The sequence below is a fragment of the Scomber japonicus genome, chromosome 1 (genome assembly GCF_027409825.1).
Source record: "Scomber japonicus isolate fScoJap1 chromosome 1, fScoJap1.pri, whole genome shotgun sequence".
In the NCBI taxonomy this organism is placed as follows: Eukaryota; Metazoa; Chordata; class Actinopteri; order Scombriformes; family Scombridae; genus Scomber; species Scomber japonicus.
This window is the reverse complement of record NC_070578.1, coordinates 9099021-9122191: the sequence shown is the minus strand read 5'-3', so window position 1 is coordinate 9122191 and position 23171 is coordinate 9099021. Positions and strand designations below refer to the sequence as shown.

Sequence of the window (23171 nt, the reverse complement as noted above, 5' to 3'; positions counted from 1 at the left end):
TGCACTATACTGTAATATTTTCATCATTCGGATCTTTATTTTTTTTTATTTTTGTCAGCTGGAACTATTTCATCATCATCACACTGTTTTAGCCCCGCTTCCTGTGTCTCTGTTTTAACCTCATGTTATCCCACAAAGCTTTATATCTCCTCTATCTCTGTGTGAGGTGCTGACAGCCTTGCTGAACATCACTGGCTGTTCTTGCTCGTGTGTGTGTGTGTGTGTGTGTGTGTGTGTGTGTGTGTGTGTGTGTGTGTGTGTGTGTGTGCGTGTGTGTGCGTGTGTGTGTGATTGTTATACAGAACTGCTTTCAACACGGCTCCATTCCAGCTCAATGTTGTATTAGCCAGCCATCCTCTGTATTTTAAGCATAAATTCAGGCTTCACTAATGGTATTGGCCACATTTTGTTATGTCAGCAGATCTATTGCCAGTCATCGCAGAGTTACTTTCAATTTCCACCCCTCATTCCCCCACACCCTCCCCTCCTCCTCCTCTTCTTTTCTAGGGAAGTCTTGGCAGGGTAGAAAGGGAAACAAAATGACAGTGAAATTGATTCACATTTAGTCTGCATTGCAATCACAGTAGCCAGCCAGTGTGAAATTCACTAGAAGTTTTTTTTTTTTTTTTTTTTAAAGAGATCCATTATCTACAGTAGACCACACTCTCAGGAGCCTTCAGCATTATTGAATCCCAACAGATAGCCATTTAAAATTCAAGTGTGATTCTCAATGCTTCAGTTTTGTACGTTTTTTTATCTAGCTTCTGACAATTGAAAGATGCTCATGATTCCTATCGCCACCTTCATCTCAGGACCACATTTGTTGTTACTCCCTTTCTACTGTGCGTCAATTTCAGTGAAATCTGCTTATTGCATGTTTGTCTGATGTCTGATGCTCAGTGTTTCATATCTTTGCAGCTCCGTTGGCCTGGCTAAAGCTGCTCTGGAGGCCATCAATGGATTTAACCTGTTTGGAAACCAGGTACGTTGTATAATTTACCCAAATCACATTTTCTCTCTCCACTTGTGCGAGTCCCCAGACGCACGTGTATTTGTCTCTCATCTAATCGTGCCACATGATGCAATATCACATTATAGATATGCGGCCTAGTTTCTGATTCAGGTCTGCGGGGGCCTGTTACAGCTCCATACATCAGCCAGATATGCTTGATGTCCTGTGCAAAGAAAAATCACCAGCCTGTGTGGCAGAATGTATATGGCTTTTTTATACAAAAGTAGATATCATCAGTATTATTAGCGCAGCTGTCATCGAAGACAGAATATTTCTCCGAGTGCATATTTGACCACCAGGAGGATCATTTCCTGTGTTTACATTCAGCTCAGCAAGTTGTTTGTTCTCCTACAGACTTTGATGGATGCTCCACACTTGATGTTTGCCCTCCCGTTTCTCTCCAAATCTCCCAGTCTGTTTTACAATGTCCATTAGTGGATATCTTTTTTTTTTCCTTTCTTGCTTGTTTGGAGGAAAGAGAAAAACAGGGACATTCATTATACCTGCTAATGGATTGGAAAATGGAGCCATCCACTTACAGTAGCGAGCCTTCCCTCCTCTTATTATCTTCTTCTTTTTCTCCAGCCGGGGCGTTAGCCAGCAATGGCTACTCAAGACATCTAATGCATCTAAACTTGGGAGTGTTTTCCACATCATCTTAGCTGAGTGCACATTAAAGTCACTGTTTGTGTTTCTCTCCTGATCAGCCGCTGAACGAGGGGTTTAACCGGGCCTTGAAATAGATTTTGTCATCGAGCTCAGTTTGTTGAAAGAATCAATTTATAGAGGTGGCTGCTTTACGATCCATGCGGTGAGAGGCTTCCGTAAATGTGTATGTGTGTGTTCGTGTGTGTGTGTTTCTCATCCAGTCTCTTGTTCCTCTGTGGGAATTGAGGCGCTACAAGCCATCCAGTTGCTTATTAATGATCTCTATCAATCTTGATTTCCCAGCTGACTCTCATCCTTCCAACACCAAATGTAACTCCCACAGCCCCCTGTAGCCGGAACATTCAGTATGTTCTGAACTCCGTTATCACATTTTACTCTGGCTGCAGACACTTGTGGGTGCATGTGTCACTTTTTGCCTTTGTGCTAAATAAATGGATGGGCAGCCTTCAGTTTTGTGAACTTTTGATTTAAAAAAAAAAAATGTCACTATTCCCCCGGAGTCTGAGAGCGGATGCAAAGATAGCAGTTTCTTAGTGTGACAAATTGAAGTCGGTAGATAAAATTGATCTCGGCGAGAGGAGGATCCTTCAACTTTAAAACTAGCCATTAAATTCATGGAGCTGTGTACACACGGCTGGACAATCAAATCCTAACAGTTTCCGCTTTCTATCTCGGGACTGTCAGCTAATTCACACCCAGTCAAGAGCAGGGATGAAGTGGAGTGGACACTTACCTAACTCAATCCAGTTTTTTTTTGTTTTTTTAATTTATCTTTTCTTTCAAGTGGAATTGCATTAACATTTTCAATTTGACATAAATCTATTAATTAAATCCTTTCACTTCATGCCAGCACAGAAAATGGTGTCAAGTTGATTTATACTGTGTCATTATAGGGTCTTAGAAAGGGGCATTATGAAATCTATTTTCTGTCAGTGTTTATATGCAACCCCTAATGATAGTAGTCATACTGATGGTTTTCTGGCAGAGATTATGGTGGCCTGTAATTGACTCATAAAGTCACATTTTCATGATAGAGGGAAGCACTCTTAACTTCTCAGAGTAGCTGGAGGGGGAAAGCAGTGTAGTATGGAGGGGTATAAAAATTTATAGTTGAAAATTTGACAGATGTTTTTGTTTTTTGGCAGTCGTTTGCCTATATGTAGGAATGATTACAAGTTATGGTTCTCTTTTAATGGTTGTCTCTACTGTTACTGGTAGAGCACATTTAGAGTTACGGTTATCTTTTTCAGAAAAAAGTTCAAACTCACATTTAACTCAACCTGACTCTTGTGCTGTGGTTTACAGGAACTTTTCAGGTGGCTAGTGACAGAAAAATGGCTTATGGCATGAAGCCTGTTAATGGTGATTTTCAAAAGTAATAATTTTTTTAAATAATTTTAATTCATTTATTTTTTTGTTGGATGTAGATTAGTTTAAGACGGCCTACTGCACAGAGATGTTAAGATTTGAAAAATAATTAAACATAATGAGATGTCCATTAATGATAAAAGTAGTATTGGTAAAAATGCAATTCTGAATATTCTCATAAAATTACATTTTATATGTTGTCAGTGTGATAAATGTAATGCTGTCCCATTGTATTTAGACAAAAGTATTAGTATATAAGAAGTCTAATTTTCTGAACAGTCAGTAATCAGGTAAATCCAGTTTAATACTAGTAATTATGATGCTGAATGGACTAGGAAAACCACAGTAAACAGCAATGGACACTGACCACATCTCTCTGATTTGCGGGCTTGGAAGGGGAGGGTGTGTCCAATTAGACTCAGTTTTGTTGTGTTTGAACAAGTCAGAGATGGTTTGAAGAAAACTACAAGATGAGGATCTATTGCCCGAAAAGCCATTGAGTTGTGGCATCAAAACTCAGATGAATTCTAGAAATACTGCACAGAATACTGTGTGACTTTCTATTGTTTCTAAATTACAGTTTTCTAGAATTTAATGATAAAAAAAAGAGATTGATAATTGTTATGTCTGTGTAAAATGTTTTATTTCTCTGGTTTCACACATGGTTCTTATTCAAAGTCAGTCATTAAAATGATCCCTGTTTAATGGATCAGGCACACCAACGTGCATTTTAATGTAAATGGACATCTCAACCATTTAATAGTGGCTCATAATTTAAAAATTTAAAATTCTTTGTCTGTCATGCCCAAATGAATTATGAAACTTCTTTTTTCAGAGTGGAACTATAAGAGACTCAAAAAATCGTCTTGAAAATGTTTGAATGAAACCACAGTCAAGAGAGCAAAAACCAAGGCTAATTGACTCGTCTTACATGCTCAGTTTTCTTACACTCTGCTGCTATAACACCAGAAAAGGTCTCCCTGTGAGGGCCATTTCTCTGACTTGTCACACAGCTGCCTACATCGGTGGCCCCCAATCCACTGCACTATGTAAATTGCTACAGGAAAGCTTGCTGATTTGACTAAAAGCCCTGGCTGGACCTGTTTTAGGAAGGAAAAAAATAGACTCTGGCAGTATTCATACATAATGCATTTGACTTACATTAGAAACTGCTTAGCAGGTTGAGGAGTGACTCAGTTGGTTTTATGTCAGGGCTGCTGATGGATGGCTGAAGTGCACTGGACCAACTTTTTAAAACCTGAAATGGTTTGATCACTTGCGTTACTGAGTAAAAGTGTAAACTGGCCCCTCTCTTAAGTGCACTGGATGGACAAACTGCATTGACTTAGCCACTTTTCATTTTTGTATGTGGGTATTTTGAAGCGATAGGATGACTCTCAACTCTGTTGTTAAAGCACTCCCACACTGTACTTCAAATAAATGTGCAACCCAAAAATATCACCCTGGTTTAACAGCGAAAGTATGTTTTGATGTGAGGAGGTGTGATGGTGGAGGCTTTAAAGTGGGCCACATGTCGTTTTTGCCATTACGCTGTGAAATGTCTTTTTGATCGACTTGTTGTGAATCTTTTTTCATGTTTACAGGTGTCCACATGCAAAACATGTTGTTGTACTTGTACTGTGTGTTACAGAGTTACTAGATTGCAGTGTGTATTTGTTTTTTTGCTCTGCAGGGCTGTTCATGGTCAGTGATATTTGTGGATCTGGACGCCCACAACAGAAACAGGCAAACCCTCTGCTCCCTACTGCCCCGAGAGTCACGCTCCCATGTGAGTCCATCAATCATCTATCTATGCATCTACCACAATCACCCTATGGATGACTACAAAACCTATAAATGGAATACTTTTAATAGCCACACTAGCAGCAATGGTTGGTATAGATTATACACACAGCTGCACCACTTAGACAAAAAAAGCATCTAAATGTGCACCTGTGAACATTTTCTCTAAATGTACAGGAGATCAGCTAACCATCCGTCACTTGGATCCAGAATGAAATTTTTCAACAACTATTAAATACATAGCCATGAAATTTTGTCCTCAGAGGATGAACCCTACTGACTTTGGTGATTCCTTGACTTTTCATCTAGCGCCAACAGCTAGTTAGTTGTATTTTTTTCACTTTTTTCATCTTCTCAATGGATGGCTAAAAATGTGTTATGGTCAGTCATGGTTCCAAGAGACATATCTGAATGACTTTCGTGATGGCCAGACTTTTATTCTAGTGCCAACATGATGTTGATGTTTTGTTGGTTTTAAGTGAATAGTTTCAACAGGAATAGTAGGAATTGTCATGAAAGTTGGAACAACGCCATCACCATCTTCAGGTTTAGCATCAGGTCAGATACTTTGGTTTATGTCTAAATACCCACAGAAGTAATGTCATTCCCATCAGCCTCACCTTTACTTTGTGTTTAGCGCAAATTCGACTATGTTAGCATAAATATGTTAGCACTGTTGCTTAGCACAGGCTAATTGCAACCTCACAGAGCTGCTAATATCCTCTGCCAACCACATATAACTGTGGTAAATGTCATGGAAATCCATCTAATAGTTTATGAGATAGCTTACAAAAAATAAAAATGTGAACCTCATTATGGCACTAACGAAAGCATTTGGGGGATCATCATATTCATTTGGCTTTATCCTCTGAGGAATATGAATTTCATAAAAATCTGTCCAATATTTAATGAGATACTTGAGTCTGGACAGAGCAGCTGTGTGACTAATCTCAACCTATCAAATACTGAAATAGAAAACTGCAGCACATATGCCAAAAAATTTAAAAGTTTAATTGCTCACATCAAACAAATCATGGACGCACGGGATATCTGTTATTCAACGATGCATTTCCCTCACAGTGCAGTCTTAAATCCATACATACATGTATTATTGATGGTTCAGTGTTGACAAGACATACAGTAGGGAAAGTGACAAGTGGCAGTACAGCTGGAGGGAGGTAAAGCTGCAAAAAGAGGTGAAAAAAATAAATGGTATGTAGTGGGAGAAAGCAGGAGCACAATCATTCCCCTTCTCCCCACTCCACCGCCTGCAGACACTTAAATGATCACATCTCTCTCTGTGCGCTGAATGTGTCAGGCAGAATAGCTGCCATCAGCTTGTGTGGAAATGAGTGTAATTAGACGACCAAGAGAGACATTATAGCCATATGAGATTGATGTTAAGAAGAAGGAAGGAGTGCAGTTGGCAACGGGAGACCAATATAGTACACAATGATGTCAAGATAACCAAAATATCAATATAATATCAGTACCTCTTATGCTATGGCAAAAGATTGGAGTTCAATATTCAATTTTAGACACATTGAATTTCTGCATCAAATGTGTTCTGCAAGCTGGTATCCCATTTCAGCTGTACTTGCCAAAGTGCACGTAGATTGGGCTTGTAACAAGTGGTTGAAGAATAAGAAGGTATTGGAAAAGGCAAGAGCAGCAGGTGGCTCCTTTGTGAACAGTGGTTTGTCCTTTAGCTGGCTGACATACTGGTCCATAGCTGTCATAAAGTGTGTGACTGCAGTTATTAGTGCCTTAATTGCATAGACAATACAGAATATGGAAAGCAAGTATTTTATTTTTTGGAAGCTACTGTGTCTAATAAACTTTAATTACTGCAGTGTGGCTGTTTGCAGTGAAGCTTGGGCCTAATTGTTTTCAATTACATTGCTTAATAGAGTAAACCAAACAGAACTAAAATGAGAGTTTTAGATGCCCAGTTGTAATGTCTTGTCAGTCCTAATAATAATTTTCATTCCTAATGATTATTCCTATTGAATTTTAGTTTGGCAGTTCATGATTTGACTGTAAATAAGGGTGCTGTAGTTTGTGGTTCATAACCACATGCTTTTACTCTTTTTCACCCTGTATCTATCTATCTATAAGATGTCTGAGTTAAATGGTATAAGCCACTCAGACTTTAGACCAATACAGTAACTATAAGTGATTGTGGTTAAACTTTTATTCTGATATTCTGTTCTGTTTAAGTTCAGTTTAAGTGGGAAACAAAACTGTAGACAATGTTTTTAAGTTGTCTTTAGTGAGTCTGTGTTCTTTTCTCTTTGGCAGAACACAGATGCTGCCTTGCTTCCAACCATCAGCTATCCTGCGTTTGCAGTGGACGATGACGCCCTCTACACTCAGACACTTGACAAGATTGTCCGCAAGCTGCGGGGCAAATATGGCTTCAAGCGCTTCCTCCGTGATGGCTACCGCACCGCAAATGAAGACAAGAATCGCCGCTATTACAAACCTGCAGAAATGAAGGTAGTGCTTTTGCCAGAAAGAGGATTTTTATTTCATGTTCTGTTTTTCTCTTTTTATCTGTGATTTATTATTTCTTCATTGTTCTAATGAATCCCTCCAACCTTTGATGTTAAGTAGGACTTCTGCATCAGATTGGATGATTCTTAATAAGGCTAGTGATAAATTCATTTAGCTAAAAACAGTTTGAGCATCCATCTCTTAATGACAAGACATGAAAAATACAGAACACATTATGTAACCTAACATGTTTTAGATAGACGCATAGCTGAGTGTCATCAGCATAACAATTGATGTTAATGGTGTTTTTGTTGATAATACCTCAAAAAGGAGTATACTGATCGAAAACATACAGCATAAATAACAGTGGGGGATCCAGGACAGACCCTTGAGGAACACCATCAGAGATTAAAAGAATAGTCCCTCCTACATGCAACATTTTATGTTCTTTCAACAGGTCAAGTTTAAAGGGAAATGTTCTTTTTATACAAACCATGTTAAAACTAAGGCAAGTCTACATCCACACTAGGGATCTGCAAGGCTCTACTTACGCACAGCAGTGCTTTGAGCTAAATACTAACATCAGTATGCTAACATGCTTACTATCATATTATCATCATTTTATATGCTGTTGGAATCAAATACAACCTAAAAAGTTAAACTTGGAATAGCTTGAATTTGACATTTAAAAAGTTTTTGAAATGTATAATCCTTCTAAAGGTATTATCCTTTTATGATAATACTAAAAGATCTGCCTGTGACTTAGCCTCTCACATTTGAAGTGTTTATATCCTCCAGATATTTCACCCTAAATCTTCCTGTCTTTGGGTGTGCATGAGTCAGTTCCTGTCAGTGTGTGCTCATGCATACGATATGCATGTATGTGTATGACTGTGAATTCAATGCCCTTTTTGCAAATCCCTTGTGATCCTGGCGAAATGACAATGCATAAACTTCAGAATCAGCTCAGTGAGCGTACAATGGGTGAGTCAGAGGCTGGACACTTAATGCTAAACAAATCATTGCATTAGCCGCAGAACTAACCTCTCAGAGTATGAGCTCAGGAAGGTAGGTGGAGAGAACGACAGAGATCAGCCAGAGTTTTGGTTTGATCTGGAGAGTCTTTCATAAAGTCTCATGAGTTCTGAGCGACTGTTATTGAGCATTTAAAAAACTCAGTGCATCTTTCATATATCAATGTCACACAAGTGGCGTTGAGGCCTCTTGACTTCAGATGGGAAGTGTGCAACTACAGATTTGTGATGCAGTGCTGGAGTGTCTCATCATGGAAGAGTACATGATGTACTGAAGAAGTAAAAGATTGGATGCTACACTTTCACAATAAGGTCACTAAAGAGGTTTGGCGTCACCACAGTTTGTGACACAACTTTGATATTATCACTTATCCTGTGTACTTATCAACTTCCTGTTGAGCCACCTACACTAAATGCTTGGTTATTTCTCAATCAGACAATTCATGAAAGCAACACCAGTTCTATTTTAAATGTTGTCTGAAACAAAGCTTAACCTTCCAACTTATACTGCATAGTTTACTATTGATATTTGAAACTGGAATGAATTGACATTTACAAAGAAAACACTGCCAAATAATTTACAATAGACATATTACACATGAAAAAGCTAGAGTTCTGCCCTGATTTGAAGTCCTTGTGGCTGGCCAGCGGTGACCTGTTTTTTATGTACTTAAACAGGACCCCGACAGATTGATGTTCAGCTCAGAGCTCTGACAGCTGCCATGTGGCTGTGACAAATGTTCCCGACAATATTTTTGCCTTTTGCTAAATTAGATTGAATTTGGTGGTTCTTTTATTTGCAGGAGAGAGACAGGTGCAGCCTTTGAGTTAAAAACGATAGAAAAGACACAGAAAGCAGAAGTTTGCTCTGCATGTTGCAAGTCCTGGCACACAGGGCGCTCATGGGGCAAGAACAGCAACTCTGAACCACTTGATGCTTTGAAATTAACTCTCTTTAATCCTGCAGATAATAGAAGACAAAGACTTTACGATTAAGTAGTAGTAAAACATTATTTAATGCCTTAGTTCCTTAAGGCTCTAACCTTCCCTCTGCTCTATCAGCAGGCTGGAAGATTTACTGAGAAAGACACTGATGCCAGTTAATTTTCATAATTTAAACTTGTGATTGCTCCTCCTGCCGTTTCCCCTTGCATCGACTAACAGTTATATATTTGCCACTACATCAGCAAATACTGCAAGTGAAAAGAATCCATTTATATGAGAGGAAACTGTGCCAGGTGCTAATTTATTACACAATGCAGTTAAGATTATTATTTCTTTGTAATGAATATTAAAAAAAGCTGCTGATTTTTTAATGTAGTAAAGATGCACTTGCCAATTTTACAGGTGCAATGGAGGAATGATATTACAAATGTGAAATAAGAAGTAAAATGTTACCTCCTTTGAGTGATAAGCCAAGCACACCCGAGTAATAAAATGCCAAGGGAGTATCTGACACAGTGTGAGCTCTGCCTGGTGAAAAAGAAGTCCCGGGTAGACTCTGTCTCCCTGCAGAAGACATCGAGTGAAGTTGTTGTTGGTTTTTAAGAGAGAATTCGCAGCAGGGCAGACGTCTATGCTCCATGTCTGTTTACCATTGACAGAGAGCAGCAGCCTGTGTGATAGACAGTTTTACCAATCAGTCGAGCCGCTCAAGCACAAAACACCAGGGATCCCTGGCTGTTTACAGCCTCAACGGGCCAAAAAGCACAGGCCTCATTGGGTGACTGCCTCAGCTCTCCCTTTCTCTCTTAAACCTGCTCCCTCCCTCTAAATAAACCCTCCTTTGCTTCTGTATCTGTTTATGCACCTTCCTTCCTGCCATTTTACACTTTTTGTCTCTCATCCTCCTCTCACCACCCGATAGCTGCTGTTGCTTCTTATCTCGGCTGAAACACACATTTTGAAGCCATGCATACCTGCGTAATCACAGAGCGCAGGCATTAACCATTTAAAGAAGCACATTCAACACAGACGGTAGAGTCACAGCTCGGTGATTATTATTCTGCTGCTGTATGTATGCATTTGTGTGGGTGCGCCGGCTCTAACAGCCATTTGTGATTGCATTAGGACGTAATCTCTGTCATCTTCCATCAGCGTGGAGATTATTGAAAGAGATGAGGGACAAAGATAGTGTGGGCTAATGACATTTATAGTTACGTGGGCTAAAACACACACACACACACATGCGTGCGCTGAATGATGGATCTCAGGCTAATAAAGTGTGCAGCTGTTTGATCTTTTTACATGCTGACCTTGATGATTCACACACATTTGGATACTAACTAAAATGGTTATTCTAGCAAGGACAGATGTGCTATTTCCACCGCTTGTTTGTGTTGATCCTCTTTAGCCGAGCCCAAACAAGCTGAAATTGAATTATAAGAATTAATAAGGCTCTGATTCATTCACTGTCCTCTCTACATGTGCCGTATCACCAAAATTGCTTAAGACGGTTTGGTGTAGTGATCCATAATAGGATTTCTGGCTGAGTAATAGTCAGGGAATAATCCAACAAGTGATGGTGCTAATGTCAATCCCAGTGTTTGTTCTGAAAGATTTTTTTTCCAGCTTCTGCCACATGCTGTTTTTTTATTTATCTGTGTTCACTCAGCTGAAAACAGTCACACAGTCATGCACACGCACATCAATTACTCTTTCAGCTTGATCAGTCAGTCAGTCAATCAGTTTCTAAGTTAATGGCATAAAGAGTTTTCATGAGGGAGAGGTTTAATTTACACAGAGAATCATAACACATGCAGTGTCCACAGAAGTCATGAGGGGTCACTGAATGTACTGATGAGTGTGAAAATGATGATGATGGGAATCTTTACAGGCACCAGATCTCAATCCATATGAATATTCATGCAAGGTTTCAGTAGTCAAATCACCTTATGAGGGAAGAAGAAGAGCTTTGAAGTTGTTCTGGTGGCGTACTACTGGTTCCAGCACCTTACTAAGGCATGCTTGGTTCAACAAGCAAACCTGGTTTTTATGAGCTGCCTGGTACAAACTTATCAACTGGACAGATGAATATTGAGCTTGTATCTTACTCTGTATTTTAGCAGAAAGGGAGTAAAATGCAAATATGGTGACCAGAATTATGTTACAAAATTCCTTCTTTTTTTTGGCATCCATTTCTGCCTGTTCATCACTATTCGTGATATTCTATGTCCAGATGCAGCCCTGACTAATACAATGTTTCTATACTAATAAGATTTTTTTTCTTTATGAGCTCTTTTTGGCCACCAGAGGAGATAAATATACGGACATGCTGTCTATTTCTGAAGTTTAATTTCCTCACTTGGGTCCATGTTGCACTGATGATGAAGGATGACAGTTGTCAAAACTGTCTAGTCAGTGAGTTGCCTGTCAGTAGATATGACTTCATACTTTATTTGTAATAAGCACAGTGTGAACACAAACTGGACCCAAACTAGAGGGCAACAAAGTGTCATTTTATACCATGTCCATATTTAATATAAGCTACAGGTGTGGTGTTGTTTCAGTTTTTCTACATTAAATAATGTTTGTATTTATTCTACTTCTAAGTCTTTTAGCATTCGTCTCAGTTTGCCTAATGTATTTGTGTTTACTGTTGCATCATAAACTTTCTGACATTTCAGACCTTCTCATATCCTCTTTAAAACAATCAGTACAACTTTTGAATATAAGAAAATGACCTTGAGGGGAAGCATTATTATTATTCTTGTCTGTTCTGTCAGTTTTTTTCATTCTCAATGTCATGTCTGCTATTTTCCCCGTGCCATGCTGTTATATATTCAGTGCTACTGAAGTTCAGCCATCCGCTGCTTTCAAGTCCCTGTGCCTCTGTCCTCTCTCTGAAATGGAAAAGCAGTAATTCCTCCTCTCTCCGTCTCTCTACAGCTTTTTGATGGGATCGAGTGCGAGTTTCCCATGTTTTTCATCTACATGATGATTGACGGTAAGCCTTGTTCTATCCATAGCTGCTGTTAAGATGCCTCAAGTGGGTCATTGGCAAGATAGAAGTCAGACTTGGGGCATTTGACAGGAAATTACATTTTCTTGTTTGCCAGGTTTTAGAGGACTTAGGAGTACTTTTTTAAAAGGATGTGGCGTGTGAAATTTGTGGGTGAACCTTGGGGAATGGTCAGAAATAAACTAAAGAGTCATTTCTCCAACATAATATGAATTCAAGCATCATTTAATCCCCCTCATATAATTTTATACTCCACTGACATTTTTCTGACCGATAAACAATTGTGATTTATGCCTTGTTGTCCCAGCTCAGACCTTCAAATGGTTTATGTTTATGGGACCGTCTCTTAACAGCCCAAAAAGCATAAAGCATCCATCAAATTGATTCAAACCTCTAAAACTAAGACACAAACAAAACCAGAAGAAATAAAAACAAAGCAAAGTGAATAAAAATCACTACCTTTTGTTGCTTTTTCAGCCCTGAAGAGCATGTCTTCCCATTGGAAGACATTTAGCTGGCTGATGAAGTAAACTAATGTGAGATTGAATTTGCATAATTCAGATTTCTGATTAAACTGATGTAATGTGTTTTATTTGTGAAGCACTTTAGCGGCTGCTATAATCAATATTTTTATCAGCAATGGATCAAATAACTCAAATTACTGTGAATGGGAAAGTGGTAGCTCATAGCAACAAACCCACAGAAAATGATCATCTGACTCTGCAATCCCCCTCAACATTTAAATATCCTTTAATGTAATTTTTGGAGTTTGGAGCCCGCAACTTTACTGTTTCACTTCACTCTCATAGCTCTCATTAGCATATTGAGAGCAGGCAGCTGTTTTCTGCAAATAAAGCTGTAAAATCCCACTACACACTACCTGCCCAGCACCAAATGGCACACACAATGTTAATATGTAGTCACATAAAGACTAGCAGGTGAAGACGATGCTAAATTGTTGGTAGCTAAAGACTAGAAGCTAAAGATCCAGACAGAGTGGTGGAGACCAAAAGTAGGCTATAAGAGGAAGAGATACGATGTTGGACTGTCATTCGTTGGGTGTTTTTTGTGGAAAGCTTGCCTCCATCTGATCAGGAAACAGGTCATTCATTATATTGAAAGATGAGTGTAAATATGTTTAATGCATCTCATTTTATATTAAACAACTCATGCTGTAATATGTAGAATATCCATTAAAATTTAAAAGTAAAGTCAATTTTTAAAAAGTTCATTCTGCTGTAGGGCAACCAAAGAACTGAGTTCATCTAAAAAATTATTAAGTCCATGTCGCAGTTTTAGATTTCAGAATGTGCCCTTGCATTGTAAACGCACATCATGCATGTACGTACACATACAAACACACACTTACACCCACTCACACACACATGCATTAAGTACTTACAGCAACTACTCCATATTTTCCTTACCATTACATGTACATGAGCATCTGGATTGTGTAGATTTGCATAGTATGTAGATGTCGAATGTAACTTTAGATTAACTCTGGTGTGTGTGTGTGTGTGTGTGTGTGTGTGTGTGTGTGTGTGTGTGTGTGTGTGTGTATGTATGTGTGTGTGTGTGTGTTTTGCAGGTGTGTTCAGAGGAAATAAGGCTCAGGTCAAAGAATACCAGGAACTTCTTGAACCCGTCATCTTCCAGTCTTTTGACGGTGAGTAATCACATGAAAACATATGAATACACACACGCACACATACACACATAAATATGCAGTGACCACAGGATTACACATTACAAGCGCACAAACACACACATGACTAACTAATCTGATTCAGCACATCAACCTGGCTCATCTTGGAGCTTTTTTATTTCTGTGCGTGCCTCTGTTCTTTCTCCCTCTAGCAATGAAAACTGTCTCTTATTAAATCCCATCATCCATATTCATACACCACATACTGTGACCGAGGCTCACGGGGGCGTTACATTCAAGTCAACTCAGCCTTTTCCTCATGAGCAAAGAGTCTAGCTTCCGTATTAACCTACACTCATCGCTGTGTGGAGAGACAGTCAAATGATAGGGATGTCAAGAGCTTTTCGATTCTTTTGGTCCGTTCATAATAGGACAGGAATAATTGGAGTGTAGTAAAGATAATGGTGTGAGACAGAACTAACTTAAGTTGACCTGGACATCTCCACAGCGCCTTTGTACCGGTTATTTATGAATTAACAAAACTCCTCATGTTAATTGGCTGGGTTTAACAGATAATACAAGTGTATTTTTCCCATACACCATTATAGCCACAAATGTATTTCACAAGCTGCTATTGTCTGTTTTGCTGCAGGTTCAGGTGACCTCTCAGGAGTAATGGGCTCCCATTGTTTTGATGATACATAGACACATGCATGGTATAGCGTTGGTAGACGTGATGCTGTACTGTAGTGTAGTGAAGTAGTGTTTTTGATTAGGTTAGATTCATATTAGACCAAACTCTGAAGTAAAGGTAAAGCAGAAATGTAGAGATTACTCAAAGTACAGAAAATGACCACGGCGTAACTGTATACAAGTACACATGCTCGGTCAATTTTTCCACTCCTACTACTTGTACCTTCAGACCAATTATGCACTCAAAGTGGCCAAAACATCATAATCAGGCTGAAGTCATTTTGTTCACTACATTATTCAGTCTGAAATGGTGCTCAAGTGAGGCACAAGAGGCTGTGCTTGTTAGGAGCAGTTACCGTTTTCACAACCATCGAAGAAATATCTCAATTTAAAAGTTGTTATGTATGGAAGTTACAACGACTTACGATAACCCGTGCAGCTGCCTCACTTGTCGCCATTCTTTGAGCAATTTTTATGTCGCTGTTTTTAATTGATGTAGTTGTTTTTCCGGCTCTGGCACACAAATCGTCTTTGTGATCTTGTTTACAAAGCTGTGATTGGCTTGGTTATTTTCCAGCTGGAGGAACAGACGTCAGTGAACACAAAACCAGACCCATTTGAATCACTTAAGAAAAATTGCAGATGAGGGCAGCTATTAAGAGATCTAGAGCCACACTAACCAAAATGTACCTATAATCAATCAGTGGATCATTATGGAGCAAATCAATAGGCTTAGTATTTGTTAATTTTATTTGCTGTTTGTACTGATTTGAAACAATTAGTTGTTCACACACAAACACCCACATTGTTCTCACAGTCCTCATCTCTCATGTCAGGCCACCCTGTGATCCCTAAATACTACCACGTACCAGCTGACTTTGTGGAGGCGGAGCAGAACAAGCATGGAAGCCAGAAGCGTTTCCCTAGTAACTCTGGTCGAGATGGGCAGTACTTCCTGTGGGGTCAGGCCCTTTACAACATCGCCAAGCTGCTGGGTATGCCACTGTGTGTGTGCCTGTGTGTGTGTGTGTTTATGTGTGCGTGCGTGTGTGCGTTTCAACCTGGGGTCGTTCAGGGGGTTCCAGGGAGTCCCAGGAAAATGGGGAATATTATAATTTCACTATTATTTAAGTGACTAGAAGTTAGCCCAATGAGAGAATGTAAAGGAATGACTGTTCGGTTCATAGGTTTCACACTCTCATTGTTAATCTGCCAATCTATGGTATACACAGTTATGGAATAACTAAATCTCATCAGATGGGGATCCATGAAACCACATTTTATCAAATACAGGTCCACGGCCTGATGTGTATCAATTTGGGGGTCCTTAACACCAAAAAGGTTGAGAACCACTGCTGTACAGTATGCTGCTTTGAACCCACGCACCAAATCTGTTCATTCTAACATCAGTGTGTAAGCTGATCAAGAACGTAGAACTAAGATGAAGGTCATATCTGATGAGATTCATTTCACCACGTCATTTGTATTAAAACAGAAAATATTCAGGGTTGTCAAAAATCTACTTAATTTTTCATCATTGATGATTATTACATGATTGTAACTGTAACAAAGTTATAATTTTAAAGTGTTTAATTTAAATTAAAGTCTGCTAAGTCACTATCTATCTTTGAATGAAGTAACACAATGCTGATTCAGCCTATGAAAGCACTTGCATTAGCAGTATTATGATTATAATGAACTTGTATCTGTGGTGACTTTGCTGTCGTGCACTGAAATCACAAGCATCTGGATCTCTGGGAGGTCGAGTGAGGTCCACTAATACACCTGCAGTTACCACTTACTGCCATATGGTGCTGCTGACGAGTCCAAAACAGAGATCTTTAAGATTGCCACTTTAATTCTGCACTGACATGTATCCATGGACACAGTGTGACTCATTCATTGTGTGTGTGTGTGTGTGTGTGTGTGTGTGTGTGTTTGTGTGTGTGTGTGTGTGTGTGTGTGTGTGTGTGTGTGTGTGTGTGTGTGTGTGTGTCTGTGTGTGTGTGTGTGTGTGTGTGTATGAAGGTGTGTATCTATGTCTGTATTAATGATGCCTTTAAGCTTACCTTTGGTGTTTGGTTATACTACATGTTAATGGTTTATATGTTTCTGTGTGTGTGTGTGTGTGTTTGTGTGTATGTGTATGTGCGTGCGTGCGTGTGCTCACATTCCAGTGGATGAGTTGATCAGCCCTAAAGATATTGATCCCATCCATCGTTATGTGCCTCGCCAGGACCAGCGCAACGTCAGCATGCGATACTCCAATCTGGTAAGCTTTAGTGTTACCATGTTTAACCATCGTCACATTGCTGTCTTTTACCACTACTTTATTTATTTAGTTTAATTAATTTCCAAATTCTATCTACTCCCATGCACTATGAACATTTAACCTCAGCAATGTTACATCTGCACACTGCTTGTTAATCTGTACTCTACCTAATACATATGACTTATAAGAGCATTTAATGGCTTTTAGTCTTAAGTAGTAATAACATTCTATATGGTGAAACTTATTTTTATCTGCTGGCTATGTTTTATTTCAAAAGTCAAGAAGCAGTAAGTGTTGTTTGCTGTATTGGTAGAGAACGGGCAATAGATTAATTGCCCCCTTACTGAGTTCTGTTTGTAATATCTATAGTCATGTCTTAGGAGTGTAAGTAAGAGACACAGTATTACCTTATAAATTGTATATTTCACAATTGTGTTCGATGACCACAAGCCTGTGTGAGGAGTTTTATAGTCCTGGCTAATGGAAATGAGCTTTTTAGGGCAGCAACTAAGTATTGATTAATCTGCCAGGTACTTTCTTGATAATTGTTTTGCCAATAAAATGTCACTCAGTATTGAAAACTTCCTCTTTCCCACAACCAAAGTGAACTGTGAACTGTTTTGTCTGACCAGAAATGTTCAGTTTACTATCATGTGTGACAAAGAAAAGCATCAAGTACTCACATTTCAGAAGTAGGGACCATCAAATGTCAGTTGGCTCTTTTTTGAACACATCTAGCCTACACAAATAGACAACAGCCCTGCATCCCTGACAACACAGTCAGGACAACATTAAGACTGTCTTTTCAATAGTGATTCTCATCATCTAGCTCTTTGTCTACCTGCTTGTCTACCTGCTTCTTCTACCTGCCTCTATCTCATCTTAGTGGATCTGAAAGTCCACATTCACTCAATGTATGACACCAGTGTGATGTCAGATGGTTGCATTGTTCTTATTGTTAGGCATTGTATCCACATTCTTTTACCAAGTCTCAATCTTGCCATCCTTACTTACAGTTCATATTGATATTGTAAATTAGTTTAGAACAACAGATGGCTGTGGTATAAGCAAAAGCAAATTACAGTAAAGAGTCAATAAAAAAGATTATATATCCACCCAGTTAATAACCCCTGAAACCCTAACCCTCTAACCCTAACCCTAACACTGGAGGGGTTAACAGAATAGGAGTCCTGCCAGAGACACCTATGACGTAGGTTTTGATTTATAGTTCATTGTCAGATATCAGGAGAGAACCCAACCTGACAGATTAGACTCATACCTGCCATATCCCAGACTGAATCTGAGAGTGCACACACCAACTACTTCTACAACAGGTTTGTGCATAGGCTGAGAGGCTGTTCCCCCTCAATGCACAAATGTACTATAAATTCACCCTACTTCTAAACTGTCTACCCACAAAGACCACCTCAGGCAACACCCAAATCTAATATATAAAATTCCCACCACCCAGTCCTGCATACGTTGGCTGTGTTATTCATGAGTACTAAAGTTTTAATTACAATTCATCCATCACCACTTAAAAAGCAAAGGCCATGCTTTTTTTACCTTGCCAAAGGGCCAGTCTTGCAGACAGAGATTAAACCCAGTCCATTTCCTCTACCAAACTCCTTCTTTGAGTGGTCTGAGGTTTAATCCATATCTGAGACGGCTGGCGGCCCTGAGGACCACGCAGATGAAAGGCGCCGATACGCAGACAACGTCCTGATGTTCATTCTCTTTGCTGTACAGTGAGGATTGATACATCCTGTTCTACTCCCGTGTGTTGAATTTTTGGTTTTTGTAGCTGGGCTGATAAGACGGTGCTAGAACAAGAGAGCAAAGGTCCGGAGAGGTATGAGGAACCCCAGAGTGAATCAAATAGGTTGCAGAGAGAAAGATCAACAGAAAGAGCAGCGAGAGAGGAAAAAGACAGAGAGAGCAGCAAAAAGACTTCAGAGATGAACATTTGCCTCTTTAGTACAAATATCATTATCTTACTCTCTGGGGCATACTAATCATCTTTAATATAGGCAAAGTGGGCTCTGTAAGGGACTAGAACTGTTAAAGAGTTTTGACATTTACAAGCTGTGTAGAGACTTTTCTGATCTAGTCTTTCTCTGTCAAAAAAAGCATTTTAAGGTGTTCAAACACTTCCATTTTGCTAGTCATCCTCTGACTTGGGTCCACTCTCACTCTAATGCACTCTCAGCTATGTTAAGTACTAATATGTTAAGTATTAATGTGCATATATGTAGATCTACAACACCTGGTTTGCTAAAGGGCTGAAAGAGATTGTATGATCTGTGCCCTTTTTAAGCCTTACACTGAGATCAAATAGAAATCATTTTAAATATTGTCATTGTTAACAGAATAACAGCGAATCAGCATCAGTTTACTTGTATTACCAGATGCAGTTTGATATTTCTCTGTAGGAAAAACAGGATGAACACATGCAGCGCCACTGTGCTGGCAGCAATGCTTTTATGAATTCTCCTTCTGAACTGCTATGCAGCGTGAGTGAAGCCTGACTCCCCTCAGGTAGGCTGCATATTTTGTCAAGATTATCTGAATTTCTATCACAATAACACTTTGTTGAAACTGGATTTAGGCAGCGTGACAGCTCGCTGGGAGCCCGGCCTCTGATGCAGGCGCTGCTCTGTGTGCAGCCCATCAACAAAAGCCTATCACATTTAGTTTGATGTTTTCAGCCACATGCGGTCCAAATAAATGTGAGTGTGAATGAATGTTTTTACTCCGACTTCATATCTGCAAGAGAAAAAAAAAATACTGAAAGCCTGGTGGTTTAGTGTCACAGTGATGAGGCGCTATCTTTTCACGGCCATTTGAAATAGAATTCTAGGTCTGCACATCTTGTTAATGAGGTTTTTGAAAAGCTGACAACTTGTTACAGATTTTAATGCAAACTGTGAAAGCTAAAGTGAGTGCGCCTGCTTTCTGGAACATAAAACTGCAGCGTGTGTGTTCTTACACTAGTTTTTAAGTGGATTAAACAAAAAACGATATAATTATTGACCTTTGCTGAGGCTGGAAGGGTTGTTGCCTTTGCACAGAGCCAGGCTAGCACTTTCCCTTTTGTTTCCAGTCTTTGTGCTAAACTAAATTAGCCTGCTGCTGACTCCAGCTTCATATTGAATGGACATATAAGTTTGGTATCAGTCTTCTCATCTTATGCACTGCAAGAAAACCAATAAGTTTAATGAATCCTTTGTATCTCACTAATGTAGTTTAGTACTTCTCAGAAGAATAACTCTTCAAAATCTCAACACCAAATCTTGCCTCTTAATCAGCTCTTAATCAATTTTAGACTAGTTGTAGTATCTGTATGGAAAACTAGTTATCTACACATTCATGCCTACAGTGTAAACAGGAACCTTTTTGTGCTGATTCATTTTGCAGAGTCGCCAAAATATAAAGAAGCAGAAGCTCAAAGCAACCGCTAACTCATCTCCATGGCAACATTATATTTGCATGATGGGAACCCTGGTGCGAAAAGCCCTGAATCAGAGTCCACATAGGGTAGTAAAACATCCATCGTTACTAGCTGGTGGAGCTTCATCAGTGCAGCATTTTTACACTAAATACAACTTAAAGAAGGATTCATGTGTAATGGTTTAACTCTTTGGTGTTTTTTTGGCAGCAGCATTTAAAAAAAAGCCTTGTTATATCATATGTGCACCTGATAAAGAGAGATAACAAGACTCTGCTTTGCAAGTGACTCGTGTTGCTCAGCTCGATTTTAAAGCAGGGCGGTTATCTGCCTAGAAGGCTCATTCTGTCACAACAACAGCCTCGTCTTCCTTTTACAACTTCTCACTGGCTTTCTTATTCATAATTTCATTGCTAATTACATCGAATCTTGGATGTAATGCAAGAAAGCACATCACCTGCAGTGGAAAATGTTTACACAGCAGCCACCTGCACCTGCTACATTAGCATTTTAAGTGTGTCTTTTGAAGCCATTGATGTTTTAGTAGAACATGTATTGTAGTCTGGCTATGCACATATTTAATGATACATATGAGTTTGTGTTTTATAGCCAAAAATGTCTGTGTTCATCACATGCAAAGTTGTAGCATGTATATCGTTCAAAATACTCATTATAAAAATGATTTGATGTGAAGTCTTTCATTTTGTAGGTCAAATGGTTTGAAAGGAAGACACAGGTGATGCATGTGAGCTTATTCTGAGCATCTTTAGAACTCAGTAAATTACCTTCCGTGGGCAAACCAAGCTCCAGAGCGGCAGCACCTGAAAGCCGACATTAAGAGTAATTTATTCTCCCCGGATGACATGAATGCAGCAAATCAACAGACTTTGAGTTTCAGAGCGTGCCTCCATCTTGCCCTCAGCCAGGGGAAATTAGATGTGTTTGTTTATTCATGTGGCTGGCTCTAAGCCGAGCGCCTCGCAGGGTCAAACAAAAATTGTAGGATTCATTCGCTATTCCCTCTGTCCGCCGCTGTTTCTCTCACCTCTGTCCGGTTCTCTTTGTACCGTCTGTCCGTGGCTCTGAGTCCTTTTTTCTTCGTCCTTCTCTTTATCTATTTTTGCTTCTGAATCTCTTTTACACCTTACTGTGTCAGGGTAGTCTTGTGTGTGTGTGTTTAGTGGGTGAAAGGCCTGAGATGAGCAGAGGTAAAATAAGGGAGAGTAAAAAAAGAGAAAAAAGGAGTTATTTGCACTTTTTTTTGTTAGTTTCGTGTTTTGAGTTTCAAGCAAGAAATTAGAATGTGTGTGCCCCCGTGTGTGTGTGTGTGTGTGTGTGTGTGCGTGTGTGTGTGTGCAGCAGCTGTCTTGTTGCCTCTGCATCACCGACGTCCAGTGTTTGGTTTGCAGGCAGGAAAGGCACATGGGCGTGCTGAGCTTTCACATGGAGTTAAGGCTTGATTTGTTCGCTCCCCTTTCTCCTTCTCTATCTGCATATAATCTGCTTCCCATTTTGTGCATCCAAAAAAAAAAAAAAGAAAAGAAAAAGAACACATTTGCATTATGAGTGTGCATGCATACATGTCTACAGTACATATCACTATCTCCGTCTTCATCCGTATGAGAGAGGTCTGCATGTGTACGTCTGTAGGCGCTGTTCTATGCATGCCCGCGTGTGTGTGTGTGTGTGTGTGTGTGTGTGTATGTGTGTGTGTGTGTGTGTGTATTATTCATAGTTCCATTCCTTCCAAATGTTATGCTACCACTAAAAGTCCCTGCATCCATTCGTTCCACAGCTGGAGAAAATGAGATGCCGCACAATATTAAAGCCATGAACAGAGCGCAATATTGTCCTGCTTGGTTCCGAGCTTATGTAAGGTTACTGCGGGGTTATTCCACATCGGCTCTGACGTCTGATTGATAAAGGAATGTGTTGCAGAAGAGCTGGTGCTGGCGAGATCTCACTATTTTATATAACCTGTAAACACTGCTGTAAATAGCGGTGCATTGTTTGAATAATTTCCACCAAACATCCAGAACCCCTCCGTTTCGACAGATCCCATTTGGAAGCTATTCGGAACAGCAGGTTGTCAGAATATATTAAGCATTGGGCATAAGTTACGGAAAAAGATGTTGTGACTATAATCTTAATGTGTTTTCCCCCTTGAACGCAAATCCCCCACCTAAGTAGTCTCTAATATGTGTGATTACAGTCTTATTTATGTATTTATTGCAGTGTTTTATTGTCACATCATTTTAATCCCATGAACGCCGTGACTCGAAAAACCCCGCGATGCCCCGCAGAAGTGACTCCGGCACGTCGGGAGCTGACACGGCAACAATTTTACACTCTCCCGCAGTCACTCGAAGAATGTATTAAGAATGTGCACGACACAGCATCAATTTTACGTGGCCTGTCTAAATTTAAATGTGATTATACAGCACATACCCACATATTGTACATAGGTAAGGTGATGCATTAAATTTGCATCATGTGTGCAACTCAGCTTGGAAGGGAATATGGATTTTTTTTTTTTTTTTTGCCTGAAACAACCTGCATATGGAGGGTGGGTGGAAGTTGTGATTTAGTCAGTGAATGAGGTGTACATGCATCATTAATACATAGTGGAGCTTGATGCACAGGAACCTTTTACTACCAAATGAATGGCATGCCTTTTAAATAGAATATGAAGCTATAAAATAAGACTACACAACTTCAATATGCATGTAAGCCATGTAGCATATGCTGGAAAAACCTTCAAAAGTGC

General features: G+C 39.5%; 1 protein-coding gene and 1 long non-coding RNA gene across 5 annotated transcripts in view; one reads left to right on the top strand and one right to left on the bottom strand.

Annotated features, from left to right (window-relative positions):
• LOC128355807 (uncharacterized) overlaps positions 1–9831 on the bottom strand; it is a 30288-nt gene extending 20457 nt beyond the window's left edge. The window contains exon 1 of the long non-coding RNA XR_008321143.1: positions 9781–9831. This is a non-coding gene — a long non-coding RNA (uncharacterized LOC128355807). The remainder of the gene's footprint in view (positions 1–9780) is intronic.
• phkb (phosphorylase kinase, beta) overlaps positions 1–23171 on the top strand; it is a 102914-nt gene that overhangs the window by 35259 nt on the left and 44484 nt on the right. For all 4 annotated transcript variants that reach the window (XM_053316132.1, XM_053316141.1, XM_053316158.1 and 1 more), the window contains 7 exons: positions 919–982; positions 4743–4838; positions 7154–7351; positions 12271–12328; positions 13935–14012; positions 15521–15679; positions 16862–16956. In XM_053316132.1, the coding sequence (XP_053172107.1) occupies positions 919–982; positions 4743–4838; positions 7154–7351; positions 12271–12328; positions 13935–14012; positions 15521–15679; positions 16862–16956 (748 nt within the window). The remainder of the gene's footprint in view (positions 1–918; positions 983–4742; positions 4839–7153; positions 7352–12270; positions 12329–13934; positions 14013–15520; positions 15680–16861; positions 16957–23171) is intronic.